Source organism: Mustela nigripes, chromosome 17 (assembly GCF_022355385.1).
Source record: "Mustela nigripes isolate SB6536 chromosome 17, MUSNIG.SB6536, whole genome shotgun sequence".
Classification (NCBI taxonomy): domain Eukaryota; kingdom Metazoa; phylum Chordata; class Mammalia; order Carnivora; family Mustelidae; genus Mustela; species Mustela nigripes.
The window spans coordinates 351,511-363,187 of record NC_081573.1 but is presented as its reverse complement, the minus strand read 5'-3'; the positions used below and the strand labels follow the sequence as shown (position 1 = coordinate 363,187).

General features: G+C 47.4%; 1 protein-coding gene across 1 annotated transcript in view; it reads left to right on the top strand.

Annotated features, from left to right (window-relative positions):
• The first annotated feature begins 10,985 nt into the window (after window positions 1–10,985).
• Window positions 10,986–11,677, top strand: part of LOC132005808 (leukocyte immunoglobulin-like receptor subfamily A member 5) — a 3,625-nt gene continuing 2,933 nt past the window's right edge. The window contains exons 1-3 of the mRNA XM_059383334.1: window positions 10,986–11,094; window positions 11,256–11,291; window positions 11,498–11,672. Of these exons, the coding sequence (XP_059239317.1) occupies window positions 10,986–11,094; window positions 11,256–11,291; window positions 11,498–11,672 (320 nt within the window). The remainder of the gene's footprint in view (window positions 11,095–11,255; window positions 11,292–11,497; window positions 11,673–11,677) is intronic.

Sequence of the window (11,677 nt, the reverse complement as noted above, 5' to 3'; positions counted from 1 at the left end):
CGCAGAGGGGTGGGGGATGGCCAGGGCCGCCCCCAGCCTGGCCCCTCCCCCTGCCCAGCTTGGAATTTCCTGAAGCTGGGGAAGTCTGGTTGTTTAGAAGAGTAATTTCTTCCAGATTGCAGCGGTTGGAGGAGAGAGTGTAGAGGGAGGAGGAAGAGAGGGAGAGAGAAAGAGAGACAGAGAGAGTTTAAGAGAGATAACGAAATAGACAAGGTCCCTGAGCCCTCAAGAGGATGGAGGTAGTGTTGGGGGCGGGGGGGACAGGAGGCAGCTCTAACCCTGCTTTGGAGGGTTTCCTGGATGAATGTCCCTGCCCAAAGCGGCTGGTAGAAAGGTCATTACAGGACTCCGAGCGCCTGTGCCTTTTGGTGACAAGAGAGTCTCAGATCTGAGTGTTGGGAAGATGGGTCCCAGGCCAGAGTGAGGGAGCGCTTTCCTTGGGAAGAGAGCAGAGTTCTCTGGGATGGGGCTGGCTGGGAGGAGTGGTGTGGAGATAAAGGCCCAGGGCGGAGACTCAGGGGGGAGCTGGGGCTAGGGCTGTGGGGCTGCAGAAGAGAGTCAGTTTGACAGATCACAAGGAGTGCAGCTTGAACACAATCTCCAAGAAGTGGCAAGTTAGAGGGCGGAAGGAAGAAAGCTGGGAGCAGGTTGGGAGGCAGGGCGGAGCAGAGGGCACTAACGTTTCTGAGGTCTCTAAGGTGGAGTTCTTTTTGCCTGGAGACGTCAGCTCAAAAGCCACTGGAGACTGCGGCATGCTGAACCAGGCAGGATAAGGAACAGGATAACACGGTCAGATCCCAGTACTAGAAAGTTCATTCTGGGATTCACGAGTGGGATGGACTGATTGGAGTGAGGCTGCAGTTCAAACCCAGAGCAAAATTTAAAGGGTGTGTGTTGGGAGAGGAGGGGAATTGCAGAAAACTCAGTAACCGAGATAAATAATATATTTAAATACAGATTTTTATTAACTATTTTTACGGAGGTTAAAGTCACATAACATAAAAGCAACTATTTAAAAGCAGGGTTTGGTACATCTCCAGTGTTGTGCAACCACACCTCTATCTAGCTCTAAAACATTTTCATCCCCCCTCCCCCACCCAGAGGAAGCCCCTTACTCATAACCAGTTCATCCCTCTTTCCCCTCCCCCTGCTCCTGACAGCCCCCACTCTGCCTTCCAGCTCTGTGGGTTTGCTTGTTCTGAATGTTTCGTATACATGGAATCCTAGATATGTGGCCTTCCGTGTTTGGCGTCTGTCACTGAGTGTGATGTTCTCCAGGTTCACCCACATCATAGCACGGTTGGTGTTTCATGGTTTTCATGACCCAATAATATTCCATGACACGCATAGACTACATTTTGTTTAGAGGAAATAAGATTTTTAATGCAGTATTTTAAGGATGGATGGATGCAGGAAAAATCCATAATGAAAAAAAAATCAAAAACTTCAAATAAACAGGGCACCTGGGTGGCTCAGTTGGTTAAGCGTCTGCCTTCAGCTCAGGTCATGATCATGGAGTCCAGGGATGGAGCCCCACGTGGGGCTCCCTGCTCAGTGGGGAGTCTGCTTCCCCACCCCTCCCTCTGTGCTCTCTCTCAAATAAAATAAATAGATAAATTTGTTTATTTTAATCTTAATAATTTATTTTAATCTTAATTTTATTTCAATAACTTTTAATAAATCTTAACAATTTATTTATTTTAATCTTAATCTTTTTAATCTTAAAAAGAAACTTCAGATAAAGACAGGATCAGGGTTGTTATAAACTTCATGGGATTGCTGGGGACATAAAGGAAAAATCTGTCACACTAATCGCATCTTCATTTAGATTTTTGATGTTTTGTTCATCATGGATGGGTTAGTGATTCTTTTTGTTGCATTTATTCATTTGTTGTGTCATATTGTTGTCAATCTTTGTTACTGACTCATTGATGTTGCTTTAATTTTATTTTAATATTATTATTATTTTTTTGCATCACCCTCCTACCTTCTTCCTGGCCCTGGCCGGGAGGCTGTGAGACTGGGTGTAGGGATCCTGGGGAGGGGCCTAAGTTGGAGCAGGGGCCACAGGGATGGAGAGGAAGGTGCAACCAAAAGGGATTCAGGTCGGCTTACCTGGACTTGAGAGCCAGGACGGACAGGATTTCCCGGAGAGAGAGGAGCCAAGGATGAGAGGATTGGTTTCCCATTGCTGGTGTAAGGAATCTCCACAACCTGTGTGGTTGACAACCACTCACATTTTTCATGCCACAGTTTCTGCAGGTCAGAGTCTGGGTGGGACATTAGGTCTGCCAGGGCTAAAGTCAAGTCAAGTCAGCAGGGCTCTGCCCTTTACTTGGAACAACCCTCTTCCAAGCTCATTGGGGGCATTGGGTGAATTCAGTTCCTTGTGGCCATATGCCTGTGGTGCCTTGCTTCTGCTAGCCCAGCTGGGGGCTGGTGAGTGGAAGCTGCCTGCATCCATCTCGTGCTTTCTGTGCTACTCGCCCCTGCTGGCGGTGAGTCAAATCCTTCTGATTTCCCATTCCATTTTCTTCCATTTCCCTCCTGCCTCTAGCCAGAGAGAGTTCTTTGCCTTTAAGGGCACCTGTGATTTGATTGGGCCCACCTGGGTAACACAGGCGTACCAATCAGGGTTCTCCAGGGAACCAGAACTTACTCTATGTGTATATACATACATATATTAAGATATACGTATTATTAAAATATATAATTAGGATACCTATATAGTTAAGATATATAAAAATACTAATTTTTATCGATTACCAAGTAATACATATCCCTGCTCATATATATATATATATATATATATATATATATATATATATATATATAATATTACATACATAATTGGATTCTGTGCTTGTAGGGGCTGGCTAGCCACAAATCCATAGGGCAGTGTGGAAACTCTATCAGGCAGGAGCAGATGCTGCAGTCTTGAAGGAGAATTTCTTCTTCCCCCGAAAAACCTTTGTTTTATTCAACTGATTGGATGAGGCCCACCCATGCTCTCAAGGGTAATCTCCTTTAGTTAGAATCAAGTGATTGTGGTATCAACCACATCTACGAAATGCTTCCACCAGCAACAACTGGGTTGCTGTTTAAGTCAATAAACAGGCCCTGTAGCTGGGCCAAGTAAGATTCACCACCACACCAGGAGAATCTATTTTAAGGTCTGCAAGATATTTTAATCCTATCTGCAAAGTCCCTTTGCTATGTGATCAACATAGTCATATGTTTCAGGCATTCACGGACATCTTTAGAGGTGCATTCTGTCTACCCCACAATCCTCAGAGAGTAGGTCTTGGGCATTTGTGGGGCCAAAACCAAAGTGCACAACATGGGGTCAGGGGGAGCAGGCCAATGAGACAGGCTGGGGATTAAACCCAGGAGAGTTGGAAGCCTGGCCGGCCTTGTGGGCAACTGACCCGCCCAGTCCCTTGGGACCCCGTGCTCCAAAAGGCTCTGCATTTGGTTTAATGATTGACTGTGACCATCTTGAAATTGTTAATGATGGGTGAACAAGGGATGCTACATTGTCACTTGTAACACACCTCACTGATTGTGTAGGTGATTCCTGGATGGAAATGCAGGAAGAGAAGAGGCCTGGGACAAAGCATCTGAGAACGGTGACATTGAAGGGATAGCAAGAAGGAAAGGAATTTGGACAGGTCCTGGGCGGCAGCCAGAGGAAGAGGGCCAGAGAGACAGGCTCCAGGAGGTCAGGGAGATAGCATAGTCCCTCCCTGCAGTTTCAAAAGCAGGTCAACTATGATAACAAGTTTCACTGGATTTAGTAACAACCCAGAGACAGCTATGGTCTGGGTGAGCTGCAGGGGACTGGCACTGGAAGCCAGACTGGGGTGGGTGGGGGAGGCAGGGGAGAGGAGGTGATGACCCCGGGGGGTCTGGCAGTGATAGGAAGGAAGGAGAGATAGGGTATCTGGAGGCAGAGGTAAGGGTCAGAGAAAGAGTTCTGTTTCTTTGGTTGGTTTGGATACATTTGGTATCTTTTTGTTGTGGCTGTTTTTTATTTTTAATGTAATTTTTAGTTACACAGATAATACATGAGTATACCCAGTTTGTAAAGAGAGAGAAAGAGAGAAATAAACCTTGACTAGTAAGGTTTTGATGACCTCCTCCAATCCAATCTCCATCTCATGTATCTCATGAAATCAATTTGGGGTGTACATCTCCCAAATAGGCTGGGTCCTTGCAAACACACAGACCAGCATTTTCCACCTGTTTGCTATTGCCATTTGGGGCCAGGTCATTCTTTGTCATGGATGGGTTGTCATGTGTATTTGGAATGTTCAGCCACATCCCTGGCCTCCACCCACTGGAGGCCAGTAGCTCAGCTTCCTCCCACCCCCAGCATGGTCGACCAACAGTATTTCCAAATGCCCCTGGTCAGGGAATATTGCCCCTTTCTGAGACCTGCTGATGGAGATGGTGCTCCAAGAAAACATTTTAAATGCACAAATGAACTCCTACTGGATGATCTGGAGCTACTGCTTTTTTCTTTTCCACTTAGCCGTTTCTTTTGGGAATCATTGATTGTTACTGCAGACAGATTTTGTTTTACTTTATTTTTTTTAGGTGATCTCTACACCCAACATGGGACTCAAACTCACAACCCCAAGATCAAGAGTCATATGCTCTACCGACTGAGCCAGTGAGGTGCCCCTACATAAAGGCTTTTCTTTTTTTCAAAAGATTTTATTTATTTATTTGACAGACAGAGATCATAAGCAGGCAGAGAGGCAGGCAGAGAGAGAGAGAAGCAGGCTCCCTGCTGAGCAGAAAGCCCTATGCAGGGCTCCATCTCAGAACCCTGGGATCACGACCCAATCCGAAGGCAAAGGCCTAGCCAGTGAGCCACCCAGGCACCCAAAGTTTTTTTTTTTTTAATTAATTTTTAGGCATGGTTAGATAACTTAGCTGCTGCAGCTCTTAAGGTGTGCAGGTGGGATTTGAATTCAGGCAGGCCGACCCTGACAGAGAAGGAGGATGGAAGATACAGGAGGGGCATATTCTGTGATGGAGGGGATCCCCTGGAATAAGGAAGACAGGGATCTGCCCAGTGGGACTTTCTGGAAAGATGAGAATGTCTTATTATCTGCACTGTATACTGTGGTAGCCCCATGCGGTGGCTGAGCACTTGAAATGTGGCTAGCAGAACAGAAGAACTGAAATTTAAATTTTACTTAATTGACTTAGAAGGAAATTGCCAGTAGTGGCTGGTACTGATTGTTCCAGGTCCAGAGCACATGGAGGGGAGTTAACCCAGGGCAGGGGTGCTGCTTCTTGAAAGAGCAGGTGGAAGGTGGAGGGGTAACTGCAGCCTAGGTCATCTTACGAGGGGGTAAGGTAGGGATGGGCAAGTGCTGGGGAGGCTTCCCCCTCAGGCCTGGATCCCGGTACCAAGGGAGCTGGGGTGAGCAGGCAAGGTGTTTTTTCAGCTGTGCTAGATAGGAAGGGAAAGCGGGCTTAGATCTGAGCCCCAGAACTGGCGGACAACATCTATGGAGCCCTTGCTGTGTGCCAAGCCTTGTTCTAAGTACTTCTCAAATATGATCTCACGTAGTCCTCACATCACCCTCAAAGTATGTGCTATTATTATGTTCACTGAACAGATGAGGAAATGGAGGCCAGGATAGTAGGGGTCATAGGGTGCAGTGACCAATGCACAGGCTATGGGGATTTCTCCAGCAGCTCAAGGATGTGAATGGGGGAGGCTGAGGGACTGAGGGACGGGGTGACCCAGAGTCAGGTTTTGCCATCAGAAAGGATTTCCAATACCCAAAAGGACTTTGAAACACTCCCATCTAGGTTCAGAGGGAGAGGAGAAAGACCCAGAGAGGAGAGGGACAGGAACAGAGATAGAGAGGCAGAGACCCACACAAAGAGGGAAAGAAATTTATGGAGAGAGGAGGCTCTGGAAAGATGGCGACAGAGAGAGAGGGAAGGATGGAAGAGGGAGTGAGGGCCATGCCAGCAGAGGGAGCCCCAGGAGAACAACTGCACTGAGACTGACCTGCGGCCAGTCTGCCTGCTTCCCAGGACAGCTGAGCTCTGTCTCTGGCGTTCCCTTTCATGAGTCTCAACTCCTTCCTCCTTCTGCTGAGCCATCTCACCATGCCCCATGCAACCAAGACCATTTACAGTTCCTTCCTCCTCTGCCCCCAATCCCACCAGGAAAAGTTCCTGGGAGCCTACCGCAGGTTCTGTTAAAAGAGAGGAGCAATTTTTCTGGTTCAGGTGGCAAAGGTGAGGAAGGAGGGAAGGGCCAAAAGGTGATCCTTGTAAACTCCTGGCCAAAGTACTGTGAGACCTGGTCTTCTCTCTGGGGCAGAGGAGGGGATTCCTAAGGTCCTTCTCTTCTTGATGCTAAATGTGGGCAAGTGGGATTGTGGCAAAAGCCCATTTGTTGGCTTCAGACAGGTTTGGCTGCATGTCCCACTTCCACCAACTCTTGCCCTGTGGCCCCAGGCTGATCACTTTCAACTCTTAGTTCCAGTGTCTTAATCTGTATCAGCTATCATCAGTATTCACAGTAATCTACAAAAGCAGCTACCATTCCTGAACACAGGCAGTTTTTCAGGCTGTGTCTTGGCACATAGTGACTAGGGTAATGATGATGATGATGATGATGATGATGATGATGATGGTGGTGGTGGTAATAATGATAGTAACAGCTCCCATTCTTGCACGACTGCTAACTATATGTCAGGCACTTTACACCACACATCACACAGAGAAACAGTTTAGTTTCTTACCAAAACCCTATGAAGTAGGTCCTAGCATTATCCTCATTCTATAAATGACAACACAGAGACATGAGGGTGGCTTCCCCTAAGTCACAGCATAGTTAATGAGACAGAGCTATGATCAAATCCTGGGCTGCCTGGCCCCAGATCCTGCCCTCATGGCTGAACTTTTTGCCTCCTGTGAAAAGCAGAGTATAATAATAATAATCTCTGACCATCAATCTTCCAAACATTCTTATGAAGCAGGAACCATAATCACTGCAGTCTTACAGAAAATCAAAGTGAGTCTCAAAGAAGTGAGATGATATTCCCAAGGACACAGGGCTAACAAGAGGCAGCTCTAGGCTTTGAAACCAGTTTGATGTGCCCCCAAATCTGATATCTTTTGGTCATACCCAGTAGCTGGTACCCTGAACCTGGTCTCGTAAGATATGTTCTGAGGCAGACAGGGAGAGCTAACATTATATGACACCTCAAGCTGTCCCAGTGGCTGGCATGCTGGGCATGGGGCCAACATCCTGAACTTCCAAATTCTATCTCCATTCAGGATGCACAGATTGCCAGGGGAGTTTGAATTAATGTCAACTACAGACATCCCTCTGTATTTTTCCAATTTACCTTCACGCTCCAACTGAGTATTTTCTTTTTTTTAAATATTTTTAAAAATTTATTTATCAGAGAGAGAGCGCGAGCGAGTGCACAAGCAGGCAGAGAGGCAGGCAGAGTCAGAGAGAGAAGCAGGCTCCCTGCCGAGCAAGGAGCACGATGCAGGACTCCATCCCAGGACGCTGGGATCATGACCAGAGACAAAGGCAGGGGCTTAAACGACTGAGCCACCCAGGCTTCCCTGACTGAGTATTTTCTATTTGACTCCTGCGTGGAGGCTATATAGGACCAATGATTGGGGCTCACTGAGGCAAACTTGCCAACCAAGATATCAGAATAGGGTAACTTTGTTGCTCCCACAGACTCTGGCCATGGTACTGAAATGGATGGTCCAGCCAAGTACCAATCAGCACCATGGGCAGCAACACAGAGCCCACCCTCCTGGAGTGGGGTCCCCATGGATGAAATGGGGAGGGTGTCTATACACAGGTCCAGGGGTGTTAGGGACACCCAAAAAAGACAATTTTGCAGTAGGCAGGGAAGTTCAACATTTAGACGAGGATGACTTTGACCACAGAATGCTGTCATCTGGGGAACTTAATTTCTTTTCTACTGTACACTGAGAGACAGCAGACATCAAAGCACGCTGGACTTGGTTTGGTCATAATGTTGTCCTTTCTGGATACAAGTGTACAGTGTGACTGTGATAAAAATCCACACTCAAAATGTCAGGGCTGTGCTGCTTGCTTTACAAACAAAGATTACATCTTTGCTTTTTTCCCTATTGGTGTAAAGTTCATAAATGTAAAATTGACCACTCACTATTTAAAAAGTGTACAATTCAGTAGCATCTGGCACGCTTACAATCTTGTGCAACCATCACCTCTAACTAGTTCCAAGGTATTTTCATCCCCAAATTAAACCCTGTACCCACTGTATCAGCTAGAGGACCAGATGCTTTTTCCCTGAAATCCACCAAAGGCATGCTTGCACACGTGGACTTCCACGGCACCCTCTCATGGTTTGTAGCATGTCCTGCTGAGCCCCTACCCTCTCCCCAAGGTCCTGCTCGGCTGCTAAGTACCTCCTGCTCCCTCTGGCATCACCTTTCCACATGGACAAGGTCACCTAAGCAAGGGTCACTGACTGGGAGGTGGTCAATGCCAACACCTATATCTATAGGGCTGAGTTTCAGCAGAGCGTCACCACCCTTTCCTTCTGCTTCTTTAGGAATCAAGGGTGGTTGCTTTCGCATAGAAATAGAAGTGCCTTTCTGGGGAGAGCAGCCCTGACCCCAGGCCCCTGTTTCCCTGCAGCAGGTGGGAGGACACTCTCTGTGGAACAGTGTCCTCTGGTGTCTGTGGGAAGTGTCCATGGCCTCTGAACCCACAGGGCTGCTTCCTAGGCCGTGTCCATGGCAGAGCCCATAGCCTTCTGTTTCTTCGAGGCTGGGGAACATGGAGGTCAGGGCATCAGACATCCAATTTCAGGCCAAGAATCATAGAGCACGTGGGCCTTGATGCCCAGATGGATGGCGGACATAGATAGCTTGATTCTCTTGTCCTGGAAAAACAGTGGTGACAGAGGCTGGGTCTGCTCTGGGCTTGTGCACCAGGTCTGGGGAGAGCCCCACATCTATGCCCCTGGTCCAAGAACACACCACAGACCCCTTTCTCTCCCTATAAGACCTCACCTTGCTGACCCCAGGATCCCCTAGGCAGTCCCTTCCTCAGGACTTGAGCTCTGCCTGGGAACTTTCATTTCTCTCTTTGACTATGACCAAACGTTTTATCCAGAACTTCTTTGCATTTGGAGCAGAGGGGGCCTCTGAACATGGGCCTGGTCTGCTACCTTGACTATGAAGTCTGACTCCATAGTCATTGTCTTTTTAAAATTCATATTGGGGCACCTGGGTAGTTCAGTCAATTAAGCATCTGCCTTTGATTCAGGTCATGGTCCCAGGGTCCTGGGATCAAGCCCCACACTGGGCTCCCTACTCATTAGGAAGCCTGCTTCTCCCTCTCCCATTCCCCTTGCTTGTGTTCCCTCTCTCTCTGGGTTGCTTTCTGTCAAATAAATAAATAAAATATTTAAAAATAAAATAAAATAAAATAAAATAAAATAAAATTTATATTGGTAAAAACAATTAACAGGAGATCAACCCTCTTAACAAATTCCCAAGTCTATAATTCAATATTGTTACCTAAAGGCACAATGTTGCAGAGCAGGTACTTAGGGCTTGCTCATCTTGTAGAACCAAAGGTCTACACCTGTGGAACGTCATCCCCCCACCTCCCCTCACCCTGGGCCTTGGCAGCCACCATGCTACTCTCTGCTTCTATGTGTCTGACATTTTAGATTCCTCACGTCAGTGGATTCGTGCAGTCCCTCTGTGACTGGCTTAGTTCACTTAATACTATGTCCTCAGCATCCATCCATGTTGTTACAAATGCTAGATTACCTCTTTCTTAAGAATATTTCTGGAATAAAACCCCATGGTAGGTGGGTACCACATGTACTTTATCCTTCCAACCACTGATGGGCACTTAGGTTGTTTCCTTGTCTTGGCCACTGTGAATAATGCTGCAATGAACAATAGAGTGCTAATTTTCCTTTGGGATTCTAATTCAGTCCTTTTGGATCAATACCCGAGGGTGGGATTGAGGGATCATATGGCAGTCCTATTATTAATACTTTGTAGAGCCTCCATACTGTTTTCCAGCAGTGGCACCATTTTGCTTTCCCACCAACAGTGTACACAGGTTCCAATTTTTCTGTATCCTCTTCAGTATTTTTTGTCTTTGTGTGTGTGTGTTTTTGAGAATAGTCATCCTAATAGATGTGCAGTGATATCTCCCTGTTGTTTTGATTTGCATTTCCCTGACAATGAGTAATGGTGAGTGCGTAATCAGTCCTTAAGGATACCCCATAAGAATGAGTACAAAGGGGTGCCTGGGTGGCTCAGTGGATTAAGCCGCTGTCTTCGGCTCAGGTCATGATCTCAGAGTCCTGGGATCGAGTCCCGCATCGGGCTCTCTGCTCAGCAGAGAGCCTGCTTCCCTCTCTCTCTCTCTGTCTGCCTCTCCATCTACTTGTGATTTCTCTCTGTCAAATAAATAAATAAAATCTTAAAAAAAAAAGAATGAGTACAAGGTTTTTATTTTTTAATATTCAGCTTATAATTCCCTACTGCTATATATTTTCATATTTCTGTTCATTTCTCTTTTTCAGATAAGTAATTGTGAGATCCATTACTGAATGGTTATCTTCTGATAATCTGAGCCCTCACTGTGACTACATCTTCTCGTTTACAGATGAATGTTCAGGGCCTGGAAAAAAATCCGAGGGTTCAAATGGACATTGGCTGGGTGAAGGGCTGGCACAAAGACATCCCCATAAATGGAAATCTTGAGAAGGGAAGTGGTATTCCCTTGGGCACACCCAGGTTGTAGTGGCCAACAGGGCCAACTCAGGACTGGAAACGTCCCCACCCTCTTCAGGAAGAAGGTCACGCCTGGTATATGGAAGGTTGGGCACACCATAGATCAGGTCTCACTTGCCTGCAGAGGAAGCAGGCGTCCTCTGAAGCCCCTTCTTCTGAGCCTGACGATGGGAAAGCCCCCTGCTGCCTGCATCCTGTCCAGGCATCTGTCTGTGCAGGCTTGTCCAGTGGGAGGCAGCACCATGACCATCACCTTTATGGTTCTTCTCTGCCTTGGTGAGTTTTCGGAAGGATGGGGATAGACACCTGTGTGGGAGAGGGGAGCCCTCTCAAAGTCAGGCTGTGTTCTCTCAGGAGATCTCATGAACTTGGGGTGCTTAGAAAAGGTGGGGATCTGCTCAGGAGTCAGTGGCCTCTCACTGGGATCTCTCTTCCAGGACTGTGTCTGAGCCAGATGACCCATGTGCAGGCAGGTGAGCCTATCCCCAGGGGTCCCAGGTCCCACCTCCTCCTTGGGCACAATATAGGACCCCCATCCCTGCCAGGGCATCTGGAGGATGGAGGAGAGGAGAGGAATCTTAAACTGATCAATAAAAACGTGTACAAGGGGCCCCAGGGCTGAGAACCAGGGGAAACTGAGGCATAAAGAATACCGGGACTGCAATTCTGACTCTTTCAGAGACGCTGCCCATACCCATCATCTGGGCAGAGCCAGATCCTGTGGTGGCCGAGGGGAAGCCTGTGAGCATCTGGTGTCAGGGATTTCAGAATGCTGACCAGTACTGCCTGTACCGGGAAGGGGTCCCAGAGCCCTTGAGGAGGGAGTTTCCCCTGGGACCCAGCAACAGGGCTAAGTTCC